At 34.7% G+C, this 13545-nt stretch overlaps 1 protein-coding gene across 3 annotated transcripts in view; it reads right to left on the bottom strand.

The window, feature by feature from the left end:
• Positions 1-606: 606 nt before the first annotated feature.
• RAB28 (RAB28, member RAS oncogene family) overlaps positions 607-13545 on the bottom strand; it is a 67060-nt gene continuing 54121 nt past the window's right edge. Inside the window, exons 5-7 of one of the 3 annotated variants that reach the window (XM_075709650.1) lie at positions 11239-11342; positions 8122-8199; positions 607-699 (exon numbers count right to left, since the gene is read on the bottom strand). In XM_075709650.1, the coding sequence (XP_075565765.1) occupies positions 607-699; positions 8122-8199; positions 11239-11342 (275 nt within the window). Of the gene's footprint in view, positions 700-1638; positions 1735-3379; positions 3443-8121; positions 8200-11238; positions 11343-13545 lie in introns of those variants that run through there. The other 2 variants (XM_075709649.1, XM_075709652.1) reach the window with 2 other exon arrangements.

The raw sequence follows: 13545 nt of genomic DNA, 5'->3' as shown, positions 1-13545 counted from the left end.
GTGCTAATAACACCAAGGTCACAGGTTCAATCCCTGCTCACTGCAGGGGGGTTGGGCTAGATGACCTCTCAAGGTCCCTTCCAACCCAAAGCATTCTATGATTCTATGATTCTATCCCTAGATAAAATATATTACGTGCCTAAAATTATTCCAGCAATAGCTTTCCCAAGTTACATTTTGCTGAGTGTCAGTTCAGATCACAGGATTTAAAAAATGCTTTAAATTTAAAAAATGCTTTGGCAAAATACCTTTCCATGATGATGTTTCTAAAAGTATTTTAAATGCAGGACTTCTTCATCCATGTTTATTCTGGTATCAGTCAAATAGATAGGAGGAAACATATAAACACAGTTATACTCCTTTATTTAAATATAATTTAAAAGAATACAGATCTTAATTTTTCAAAGTGTGTGGTCTCATGTTTGAATTTCGGCCAGTCAAAAAACTGCCTGCTGCTTCTCAACGCACAACGGTGCAACATGTTTTTGAAACCTCTAATTGCATTGTTGCGATGGTCACTGTTAAAACAAAGTTCCTGGTAATCCCAGAGGCTGTGTCAAGGTAGGAGGACCGCCAAAGGTATCAAAACAGAGGAGAATAGCATGGTCATTGAACTGCACACATTGAGCTTCTAGGGGGATTAATGGTTCTTGTCACAGGCTCCTGACTGTAGTTGACAATATCTGCCTTCACCACCCTCTGTCATAAAAGAAAACAGAGTAACAATCAGAAAATGTCATCTCATGCTGGCAAAGCTTTCAACAGATATTTTACTATGAAATACGAAGGGAAAAAAAATTAGGCAAAACAGACATTGTTTAGGGTTTTTTTTTTTTCATCACCTCACAGAAAGTCTTATCAGGTGCTAATTCTCGTTCTAAATACCAGTTTATCCATACTAAGCAGAAGGAAGTGCCTTGGTAGGTTTTCACACTACCAATAGAACATGACTTTTTTGCAAAAGCAATGAATACAGTTTTAATTCCATGAAAATTGATTTCTGTGGAAATAATAAAACAGTATTTGTTTACAAAGACTATGGTATGCATTCTTTAAGAGTAACTGCATAAATTGTAATTGGAAACTGTACGTAAGTTTGTCTTTCTATCTTTACTCCAAGTACTTCTCAGGAAAATATCGACAGAATTCAAATCAAATTTCAAATACAACCATATTTCAAAAAAGCTTTGATAGGCAGACTGACTAAGGACTAAATTAACATAAAAAGAACCTCTGCATACCATAAATATTTATTTTCTAATACAGATCCAATGGATATTACCCATTCTATTTACAAAGCATTTGATAAGACTGTTGGTCTCTCCTACATGAGAAGGAAATGAGATTCCAATTTTGTGTCCATTTCCATCTGAGGCAGCTATGTAACATTTTGAACATACAGCACTGAAGGACCTTCCTAATACAGTAACATGAAGTATTTCAAAGTTTCTATGAACTATCTGGTTATCAGAAACACCATGTAATTGTACACAGAGTTCCAAATTAATATGTTAAGTATCACAAGTGCTTACAGATACAAAATATATTTTTCCAATAGAACTCACTGTTAACAGTTGTTACGTCATGTAAAAGCAATGCAGCTTGAAAAAACCCCCAAGTTTTCCATCAATACCTGAACTACTGCATTGAGCAGACTTTGCTCTGGCAGTTGGAAGTGTTCTGACGTTGGTTATCTTCTTCAGGATATTTCACTAGTTCTGCCCTGACAACATGCTGTTAATCATGTATCAACATAATGGATTGAGGGCAAGGAGAAGAATGTAAAAAGAAAAGAGAAGGAAAAAAAATTGAGAGATTGATCAGTTGCTGAAAAGAATGAATGAATGACATAAAAAGACTATGCAGAAGCAAAATGAAAGTGCATTTCTCTTCAGGCCTTATGCTGATACAAGAGCAACATGTCTAGCTGAAAGTGTCACTACCAGCATCAGGGCTGCTTCTCAAGCTTCTTCAAGGACATGCCCTTTCGGAGCACCACAGTGAAATATTCGTAAGTGCAAGCAATGAAAGCGTATTGAAGCAAGAGAAGGGACAGAATAAAAAGGAAGGAAATTCAGTGGAGGAAAAGATGGCAATGGTCTATCCCTTTAAGGCTAGGGTACTTAAATATTGCATTAGTCAGCTTCCTACCGAAAATTGTAACAAGTGCATTAGATGTACACATGCATCTTTTCCATTACATAACTATCACATTGTAACTAAATATATAATCAAAAACAGTGACATAAATTAACAACCTCACATCTAAGTGCTGCAAAGCTTTGGTTTTTCTTTACTTCATATAAAAAGAAAAGGCTTTCATTTTTCCCCTTAAAGACAAACAAAACTGTTGAAAGTTTTCTCACTGTTAATACAGTGTTCGTGCAAAGGGGAGAAAAATTCATAGAACAATTTCAGCAAAGAAGTAACAGAGGAGGTGGGTCTGCTATAAAAGATACCCTAGACCGGTTTAATATTTTTTTCTTAAATACTTCAACTTTTACACAACATATTTTCAATGTTAAAATGAAGGGATAAATGAATAAATACTATTATTTTAAAGGAAACGATATATAAACTGGATTATATGAATATATAAACAGTATATGCTAAAGATTACCTCTGTAAATAAAACCTGTATGTCAAACAAGCAACAATAACTGAATTGGCTGGTAAGGGATCTGGATTTATTAGCTGCTGATGTACTCTTCTTGAGTTTAATTGATCACATTCATATTATCTTATCTAGTGGACAACACTCATGATTTACTGGACTCCTGGACTGCTGTTATCAAGGGAAAGGTTGGCAAATCCCATGTGAGGCGGTAGTAGGAGTTTTAGCATTAAACAGTGTTATCTGACCTCACAGGACCTAGTTTCTTCATACCAATGTTTTGACTAGAGCAAAGGAAAAAAAAAAAAAGGAAAGAAAAAAAAAAGTCTTGCAATCAGTAGGCAATTAATTGTTCCTCAAAACACTGGTCTAAATCCCATCCTGTAAACACAGGCAGGTTAGTGACCCATGTTTAGGCATGCTACAGCAAGAAACTGACTATCATAAATGACTTGGATTTTCTAAAGGAATTTCATCTAACTAAGAAAAAAAAAACCCTAAAAAAGTAAAAAAATACCACTGCAACATTTCTTTTATTAACTTCATGGTAATTAAAAACTTGGGCTTCTTTGTGTCAGTTTCTATGTCAGGCATATCATTTCCATGGTTCAAACCACTGTCAATAATGAGAAATAACCTTTCTTGGTGCAGGTGCTCCGAATTCCAGATCTGACTTTATCTGCCAAGCATTTTATTGTACAAAGCTCGCACACACACCCTAATTTGCTGAACTGGCATTTAGTTAAAGAGAAAACTACACATCACTTACAAAAATGCTAGCTTTTGCCAATGCCAAGGAACAAAGCTGTACCCCATGCAGGTTTTACACTATGGTTGAAAGTAAAAAATATAGAAAGAAAAACATTTGATTAGTAAAGGAGCTATTTCTGCAAATTTCATCAGACCCTTGCGATTTAAAAGGGAGAGTATTTTGCGGACTGAAAATAAGTCAGAATCTGCAGTTTTCTTACTTTGGAATGGTTCCACTTCAAAAACATGCTCTACTTTCCAGTCACGCATAAAGAGTAATCTAGTTCTTTGTTTCACAACAGTTTTGACCAAATAAAGGTTTGATTAACAGTCATCTCAGCATGTTAACAGACAAGGTTTAGTAGCTCTAGCTGAGATAGTTTAAAAACTTACCACCCCCAAATGTCTGTCCTATTCCTCTGCTGGAGATCACTGCTGCCAAAGGAGGGCTGGTGGAATGTAACGTGTACTTGCACCTCATCCGCTTCAGCACAAAGTCTGGCAGCTTCACTTAAAAACAGCTTTCAGCAGCAGTTTAAGCTAAGCTGCTCAACTTCACCCTGATGTGGCCAAGGCACATGATCACCTTCCATTTTCTGTTTCTGCTGTGGGAGCGATAAATTCCAGCAAAAGGGCAGTAACAAATAGCTTGGGTTGCATTAATATCTTAAACTGCTGCAGCTGTTTTCTAAAACAATGCATGGTAAATAATTCCATTTCTAATGCTTGTTCTTGCAGATAATTGACAGAAGTTTTGCTGTTAATTTGAAGGGGACCAAGAACCCCCATCCACTTTTCACAAGAGCTTCTGCAGTTCTGTCTGTCATCAAAGCTCAAAAGTCATGAGGCAAGCCCCACAAATTCATACAAGTTAAAATAATATGCTTGGGATTCCTATTACTTATTTCTAACCACCTGAGTCTCTTCTAAGATCTTCCTAGTGACTGTGACAATTATAATTGATCTTAAACACAAGAAATACAATCTTCAGCCATAAAATAAAAAATGTGAGAAATTATTTTTAAAGAGTATTCTCAATATTAGACAATCAGTAATAATGAAGAAATGCATAAGAAAACATAATTCACATATAGCATTTCACTGTTGTCATTTTACACAAACTCAGTATTTCATCTTACACTTTGTTACCACCTAGATTGAATGAAGACATCTGATGTCCTCTGACAAACATTCAAGCAAAAACCTTCTCATTTTTCAAAATTAGGAAACCTCACATTACACAAAATATGGAAAATTCAAAGATATAATCCAGTGTGTAAATAGTGCACATTTGTAAAAACTAAAATGTATTTTACTCTTTGTTTAAAAATTAAACCTAAGTCAACACTTGCATGCTTAGGGATTTAAGGATGAGTCACACTTACTATTGTATTTTTTTGTTTCTTTATAGCATTTATCTAGCATCCATCTATCTACTTTTACAGTCCAATAGCTAGAGTATTAAATGCCTAAAAATTTTAAGGAACACATTCACATAACTGTTCCATAATTTAAGGAAGCCCTGTGTCCATTTTACAGATGGGGTGGGGAAACAAAAAAAACCCCACCACCACACTAAGGCACCTGTACCTATCACACAAAAAGTCTGTGGTAAACCAGAAACCTAGTAATGACATCATCATCTAACACCACCTCCTTCCAGCTAAGAGACCAGCTCCATGCTTTTGGGAAACATCATCAACACATTACTTTAATTAGTCTTTTCCACTGCAAACTAATAAATTTCTCTCAAGAAATGTCCTTCTATTCATCTCCTTGAGGATATGAAGGTTAAAGTTTTCCTCCTCAAATTTTATGTAGAGACTTTACCTTTCCTGTCTTAAGAAGTGACCAAGGTATTTGGTTCCATCTAACAATGAACTTTGAGATACAGCTAACAGACAGACACTCCAATACAATTCCTATTGGTTTCTCACTGACTTAAATTTGGGCAATTCATATGGCCCACTCAAAATAGCACTCTGAAAGGAAGCAAATGTTTTACTGGTAACAACTTGTTTCAGAATAGACTGAAGCTACACTTGATTAGCAGAACCTTGCGAAGTCAGGCAGCTGCTTTCCAGCTCTCACTCTTCAGCTACAAGCACAGTGTAGCACCACACAGTGACTTCTGCTGTACCTCAATGGGGACAATGAAGTTTCTTTTCTGTCCAACTCCATTTACCAGCTTTGTTTCTACTTTTGTTGTTGTTTTTCTGTTGTTGTTCTTGTTTTTTTGGCGGGGTTTTTTATCTTTTTTTTTTCTAATCACTATAGCTTGGATTCACATTAACAGTAGTGTGGGCCACAGTGGGTAATTTATGCATATTAACTATTTATAGGCTATTGCTACTGCAATTTGCATAAGATCGACTTTGTCTGATCCACATATTGCATATTTCATTGATCTGCTCAACAAAATTAAAAATTGTAATTACAAAACTAAGGTAGGAAGAAGCCTACTTAAAGCTGCTATCAATTTGATATAGAAAGTTACGTACTCTTGAGTCAGGGCTATATAGAGGTTCTTGCTTTAAAAACAACCTAAAAATAGCCACTTTCTTTAGAAAGCTACAATTTTCTGTATAACGACATTTCTCATATTCTCTCTTTAATTTAAGGTATTTGCATACCTGTCTACAAGCTTACACCTGAGTTACTGGAACACACAACCACACAGCACAGAGAGGTCTAAGACTGATGTTCCAGTGCTAGTTAAACAACCAAAGAAAAATTAAAGAACTCTTTATGTGTTGAATTATCTATATGCAAATAAACATAGAGCTCAGAACAATAGATGGATGGTGCCTTAGTAGTAAAAGATCATTGGAAAGACACAATATTTTTCTACCTATAAATTACAGCTCTTCGAAGCTCCTTAGCTTTGCTTGTTAGGTAAGCACTATAAGTACATTTTACCATTTTACTGTTTGCAATACAGTTTTCTAGTTAACCACTTCAACACAGACAGTACACACTGCTGTGGCAAAACATTTTCAGAAATTACATATTTATTGTATATTTCAAAAAGCAGGAGACCAGGCTGTACATAAGAAATGTTTTGACTTTCTTTTGAACAGACTTGTTGACTTACTTTGTGGTACTTGTTCAATGTTGGTAGTAACTAGCAGTTCCAGGATATTACACCACTAGAACAGCTAGCTACCTTTTGGTTCAATAAGTAAATTTAAAATGAGCGTATTGTAATCTCAAATGTCATTATACAGTAAGGGTTGCCTCAGTCGTATAATCTTCATTTTTGAGGTTTCTGAAACTGGGTTTGTATAAAATCTTTTTGGTTTAAACCTGTGCACACAGTCTTCCTGGCAGGAAAATTATTTTTAGAAGCAGGAACTAGGAAGAAGGAGGTGGTAACAGAAAAGGCGTTATATTAGAAAACCTCTTGCTTGATTGCTTATTTGAACAATTAACACATATTGGATCTCCTAACTTTCACTGACAAAATCTAAGTGACTTCCAACTCTTGTAGATACAGTTAAGCAAGTACTCACATTTTAATTAAGATATAGTTCAAATTTTTAAAAACAGTGAAAACATCTTTTCCCCACTCATTCATAAGGTCATAAAACTCATTAGAGCTATTTTGCATACATTAGTTACTGAACAGCAGGAACTGCAACAAAGCTCTGCTACAGTTCAGAGCAGGACATGCAGCAGGGTTTTGCCATGCGTTCACAGCGAAATCCCTATATTCACATCCCTAACTCACTGCTAACCAATATAAGAGAATGGGGCACAACCTTCTTGATGACCTTCCTACCTATTGCTGGGAAACATTCTCCTCTCTCTCAGCCGTTTCTTACTGCAGAGCAAATGGCAGAAAATCCCCAAGATAACACTCATAACGCAAAGAACAAAACACAAAATGCAAGGGCAGAAACTATGCAGCTCCTTTAGGGGGAGATTATTTGGGACCAGTACAGTGAAAAAACAATTGCAGATGCCAGGGAGCCGTAACAGCCACCCAAACACATGATTCCACAGGTCTGCCTGCTGTTAAGAATGGGTATGCTGAACCAGAATAGAATTAATTTCTCATCTGCACTTCAGAATAAAATGGGAAATAGTGACTACAAAGTTGATATTCCTTCCCCAAGGCAGACAGTCACTACTGAGGAAAGTATTCTTGTCCTGTATTATACAGGCACACAATGAAAACTAAAATCTGAGATTAACCAAACACAGGATTTGACAGTTAATTCCTGACTGTATGACTGACAAATAGTATTTTTTCCTGTATGACTACAATGAAGATTGATTTAGAACATTTCCACTCACAGAAGCTTATGCCTTCTACCACTTACATCTGTAGTGTTCTAAAATGAAATTTGTTTTTAAATATGTAAAGAATTAAAAAAGAACAATTATCATAAAAACTGTATCTGACATCAATGTACAGTAATTAATGTATATATGAATGTCTTCCATGATACCTGTATATGCATACATATAGAGAGGTTTTAATTTCTAAAAGAATTTTAAGTACTATTTTTAAACAAGCAGCACTCAAACTTTTTCCTAATTTTTTGAACATACATTTTCTTGTTTCAGCAAGTTTATAATGATGGATAAATAAAGAATTATAATAATAAAATAAAGCTGTTGCAAAAGTAAATAATTGTCTTCAGGACAACAGATGCAGCTTGCTTTAAAGGACAGTTATTAATTTGCAACTAGACTATTTTTTTAATAGTAAATAAAATACTAGGAAAAAACATGTATTTGTGGAAAACCACCTGTGATTGTTCCAATTCTGCTTTGTTTAATTTGATGCCAAGTATGTCAGCAGCAATTCTCTGAAAACACAGGAAGACCTATGGAAAAAAATTAAATTGCATTTAAATGATTAAAACCAGACATTCTTGAGGTTCTTTCAAATACATCAAACCATTCTTGAACTGTAAACAATGAGATATACAAAATTATGACCTTTGCAAAACAGATCTGAAAATAACCTTATCTGGTACATTCAATTTTGTTTAAAAATTGGAGAAAATAACTCAACAATGGTACAAGGAATGAGCAGTATGCTGGATTGTTAAGCAACACTTCTGCTCTGCCTCTAGAGACCTAAGTTTAAACAAGCTTTTACACAACCCACCTCTCAATTACTATTCTCAGTGCTATAAAATATGAATAAGGGTATTCACTAATGTTTAGCCCAAGAATATTTTACCAGTGTATTGTGCAAGAGAGATGTAGGTTTCTGAAACTGAGAACAACAGAACTGTGCATCAACATCACACCAAAATCTCTACTGCACGTTCAAAAAGCATTAGCAATACAAAAGCCAAGCAATGATACATTTGTTCTGAAGAGTCTTGCAAAACATTACGAACGTTATACTGAACAGAAGTTATCTAGGAAACAAGCAAAATGGTGTACAGCACACACCAGCCTAGCAGAGTTAGACTTTGGACATGGTTTGACAGATAACATGGGGTGGTAATGCTATCTTAAATAACTCCTTTACTTCATCTCAATCCAGGCCACCAATCTTACTATTTAGGCAGCTGCATTTTAAATGAGATTAAAGAATGCAACAGATGGTAAAGAGGAGCAGCTTAAGCTTGCACTGCTGCTGAACACTGTATTGTCAAGCTACACATTATATTTTATGTACATGGTTATTTATAGAATCATAGAATCGTTTAGGTTGGAAAGGACCTTTAAGATCATCCAGTCCAACCATTAACCTAACATTACCAAGTCCACCACTTAACCAATTAAGGGTAGAGTAGCAATTTCATGTTTCCTGGCTTAAACATTTGACTGAGCTCACTATCTAAACTACTAACAAACATTACTTTTCATCTGCCATCCCCAAAAGGTAACGCCTATGGAACTGCTTTTAGTAATTTTCGATGAAAATTTAAAAAAATACCATTTACACAACCTCTTCTTAAACCTGACATGGAAACTAGTAATGAATTAGTGGCACAACCAACAAGCCTCGGTAGCTTCCAAAATAATTTCTCTTTCTCTGAACTACTTGGTCTAGTACTGGTCTATTCTACTAGCATCCACACAGCAAGAAAGGAAATCCTGAAGAGGCTTACCTTTTCCAGAGACCTACTTTAACCCATACCAGGCTCTCAGGTCTACTGAGCTAGATCACCTGCCATGAGGATGCTTTGTGCACAAAACATCAGGTGTGAGTTCAGTGCTTTAGGTATGCAATTTGATGGACAGTAAAACAGTTAGCTATACTAAATCTTTCATTATTTTTTTTCAAGTTTTTCTCCCCTGAGGAGACTTTTGGACTATTCTATGTACATAAAATTATCTTTTGCAAATGAGTCTGTTGGAAAGATCTGAGGTGAACAAAACAAATCACTTAATTTATCTTAACTAAGTATTTAAGACTCCTCTAGTCTATATCCACAGTAGCAATGGATGGCCCCTTCTTAAATCACTGTCTAGGGTAAACACCCTGTCTTTCCCACACAACTATTCAAATACATGAACATTTTGAAAAGCCAGTGAAAACAGTGAGTTAATTCAAATCTATATTGACACTAAAAATGAACTACTGTAAACTATACCTCATACCTTCTTTTGTTAGTAGATATTTAAAGAGATTTCTGGTTAATGCTTTCTAGGAATGTTCAGATTTACTTTTGTTTTTAAACAGTAAGTTAAAAAAAGTACAATCAGTTTATATAGTGGGATGCTGCTGTAATTCATGAATGAATTAAAAAGATGCACTAAAGATCCTTCATAATTTGTAACGTTAAATATATCAATCTTACAAAAAGAACTGCTTTTTCTTCCTATTACCAAATCCCACAAAAAGGTTGTCTCCTTGAGAAAGGAATACATTTTATCAGATGCACACTTCATCGACTGAAGTATTATAATTTTTTTCTTGTTTCTAGCATAAAAAACTTGAATTTTCACACTTTAAACAAAAATTTATGCCAAAGATTTGATGCAAACCATAAGGAGAATCAGGATTCACTGCATTTGTAACAGTAGTATTGTTAGACTTTACAGAATAACTATTATCTTATAAAATTAGGCAGTGCAATGTAGAAGTTACATCAAAGATGTTAAAACAAGCGATTCCATTTGTGTTACAGAATTATACTTCCACATAATTGAACACGGCCTTACTGTTGAATAACATAAAAATAAAGTAAATTATGTTGTCACAAATAGGAGACAGATACAGGACTGTCTTCGGGGAATGGCAAAGTCATTAGGCATGTGACAGAAAGCAAGCAAAACAATACAGTGTGATTTAATTTGACTGATACAGTCAACTGAAATAGAACCTTTTCTTCCACAGGCTTCCAACTAAAACAAATAACCCAGTTAGCTCAGACTCAAAAGATTGTTCAAAAATGTGCTCTGCAAAGAATTATAAATACCAGAATGTTCAAATTTCAGTGGACCTGCAGAGGAAGTGTCTCTCATGGCTCAGGACCCGTATTAAAAACTTTGATCACAACAAGGTCTTGTGACGTTATCAACTGCCAAAAGTTTCTATATTGATGGTCTGTAGCTGGGACTCAACCTGGACTGAAGGAATACATTTAACTACAGGCTGACAGCAGAGATCCAGCTGGTCTCAGTTCTCATGCTGATGTATAAACTAGACCATTTCCATATTAAAATCTATACCTCAAACTGCAAATCAGATGAGAAACCACTGTAATTAATAAAGAACATATACACTTATACAAAGATCTATTTTTCACACAAGCAAGTAGGCAAAAAGGACCTGCAGCAGCCAAAGTTCTCAATGGCTTGATATGTGAAGTATAATAAAACTGCTACATCATATCCCAGGATAATGGCTTTCTTTAAAAACCAAAGACATCTACAAGGATTTTATTTTTCTTACTTACAGAATCTCCTGTCTTGGCCGACACAAAATGGCTACTGAAATTGTTTTCCTGACAAAATCGTTGGTGCTTGTCAACTTTCACTGTGCGCATATGCTCCAAGTCAACTAAAAATAAGTTGAAAAAAGGAAAAATTACTACAATGGAGCCCATTTAGTTACCTGTCTTAGAAATTACTCATTGGAAACCATCAGATGTAAACTTTTCCTTTACAGATGTATGCAAATACAAGTTTCTTTCTTTTTACAATCATTTGCCAAAATAAAAATAACTAATTACCTCAGATTAATTTTATTTGCAAAACTAAAATGAAACCACAATTAAAATTATATGGTCAAATGCAACACATCCATATTGAAAAAAAGGACAAATTTATTTCTGGATACACACAAGAAATTTGTAACAACTTTACTGCTAATTATATACAAAAACCTGAGAGAGAACTAAATTTTGAGCATTCTGTTTACAAGCATAATGCATATTGGAGATTCCAGTGTAATCTAAAGACTTTCACAAAATAGAGTTCACCAAGCACATCTGAATCTACATATTTTTTCTAAGTAAAAAATGTAAATGAGTTATAAAGAATTTTATTGCAGAACATGGTAGAGCGAAAACATTCACTATAATAAAAAAATTAACTGAGTAAAACCACTGATGCTTAGTTATTTGTATGTGAAATTTTCAATCCCACAAAGATTTAATTCAGAAAATTAAAAAAAGTAAAATGCATATCACGCACATTTTCATTTTTATCATTTTACAACCACTGGAAGCAGAGCAAAGCTTTCAAATGGTATTTTATGTTGAAAAGCACTGGTTGCTTCCAAAACAACATGGAACTCAAGTCTTGCACAGGTTTTATTGTGTACATTCCAGTTTCTCCAAATCTGATCCTAAGGTAACTGGAAACTATATTGAACAGTTTCTCTTTTTATTGCATTACTGTTCCTATACGGGTGTTGACTCAATGCCTTCAAATTATAAGGCAAGTATATTCAGAAGGATTTAAGGACAACCAGGCTCTTTGAGTCAATACAGGAAAAAAAAACTTAAACTGATTTCCTGAGGAAGGGACCCAACTGACTTGTAAAAACTTGTAAATTTGCAAATCTAGTAAGCCTGCATAATAGTGTCATTTGATTATCAGCTGAAAAAATGCTCTCCTACTACATAAAAGGCTTTATTTTAAAATGATATTGGAGGTCTTTAATTTGTAGGCTCTGGAGATTTTCTCTTGGAGATTTTTAGTCTAACAGGGGATTCCTACACCCCATTTATACTGCTTACCTTGGTTAGTGTGGAGGTTTTGCCACATATTACTGTTCCTTGCACATCAGTAAAGCCTTGTTTATAAGAACAGGCCTAAAATCATCCAGTTACCACAGGCATTAATTTGTGAAGGACTAAAATACTAAGCTATTAACACTGATGTTCGTAGTACAGTTTTTCATAATACTAAATGTAGAATATATAGTTTCATAAAATATGGAGGAATAAATACATTTACTAAGATAAAACCCTAAATTGATAACAATTTTGTTAAAACTCCTGCAGTTTATGTAACAGCTACTTAACTTTTTTCTCTGAAAAATAACTACCAGAATAGAGCCTCTGTTGAAACTCTTTTAAGAATAAAATACAGCACACCGCCCAAACCATATCATTATTAACTATTATTTTTAGTCTTCACATATTAACTTTAAGTGCAGCTTGGAAAACACAACAGTGAGATTACTCTTTTGGGAAAAATATATATTTATTTTCTTTATTTGTATTTGACAAGCTCTGAAAGGAACCTTAACCCCACCTCCAAATTTCACTCACTGTATTTCTTCGACCATACCCAAACTCCAAAAACCTACACGCAATTACAATAAAAATAAGTAAATAGATAGATAGCATTTACACTGTATCCCTCTAAAATACCATGACATGCTTATGCAAGTCCATAAAGACAATCTCACAAGTTACAATCTCTCTTGAACTCTTTCCCAGGAAGGAAAGAAGAGGGAGTGGAAGGACACAACAGCATGCTAAAAGGTTGAGGAATTTTCAGGAAGAAAATGCTACTGTCATATTGGAAATCATATCCTCAAATGCCTCCTATTTTCTATCTGAAGAAACATCAAGAATAATATATGGTCAGTGGCGCATATACCCTACTACAGTAGAGAACTTAAAAGCACACAAGATCCTAGAATCTAACAGAATCGAAGTGAAAATCAAGGTGAAATTATGTTTCTGAATTTTGTGTACTTCTCCGTTCCTCTCCCCACTTACAAGTATTTCACCTAGTACCTTCTGAAT

This window comes from Pelecanus crispus, chromosome 4, assembly GCF_030463565.1.
Source record: "Pelecanus crispus isolate bPelCri1 chromosome 4, bPelCri1.pri, whole genome shotgun sequence".
In the NCBI taxonomy this organism is placed as follows: Eukaryota; Metazoa; Chordata; class Aves; order Pelecaniformes; family Pelecanidae; genus Pelecanus; species Pelecanus crispus.
The sequence above is the reverse complement of the archived record's forward strand: the minus strand, read 5'-3'. Positions and strand labels throughout refer to the sequence as shown.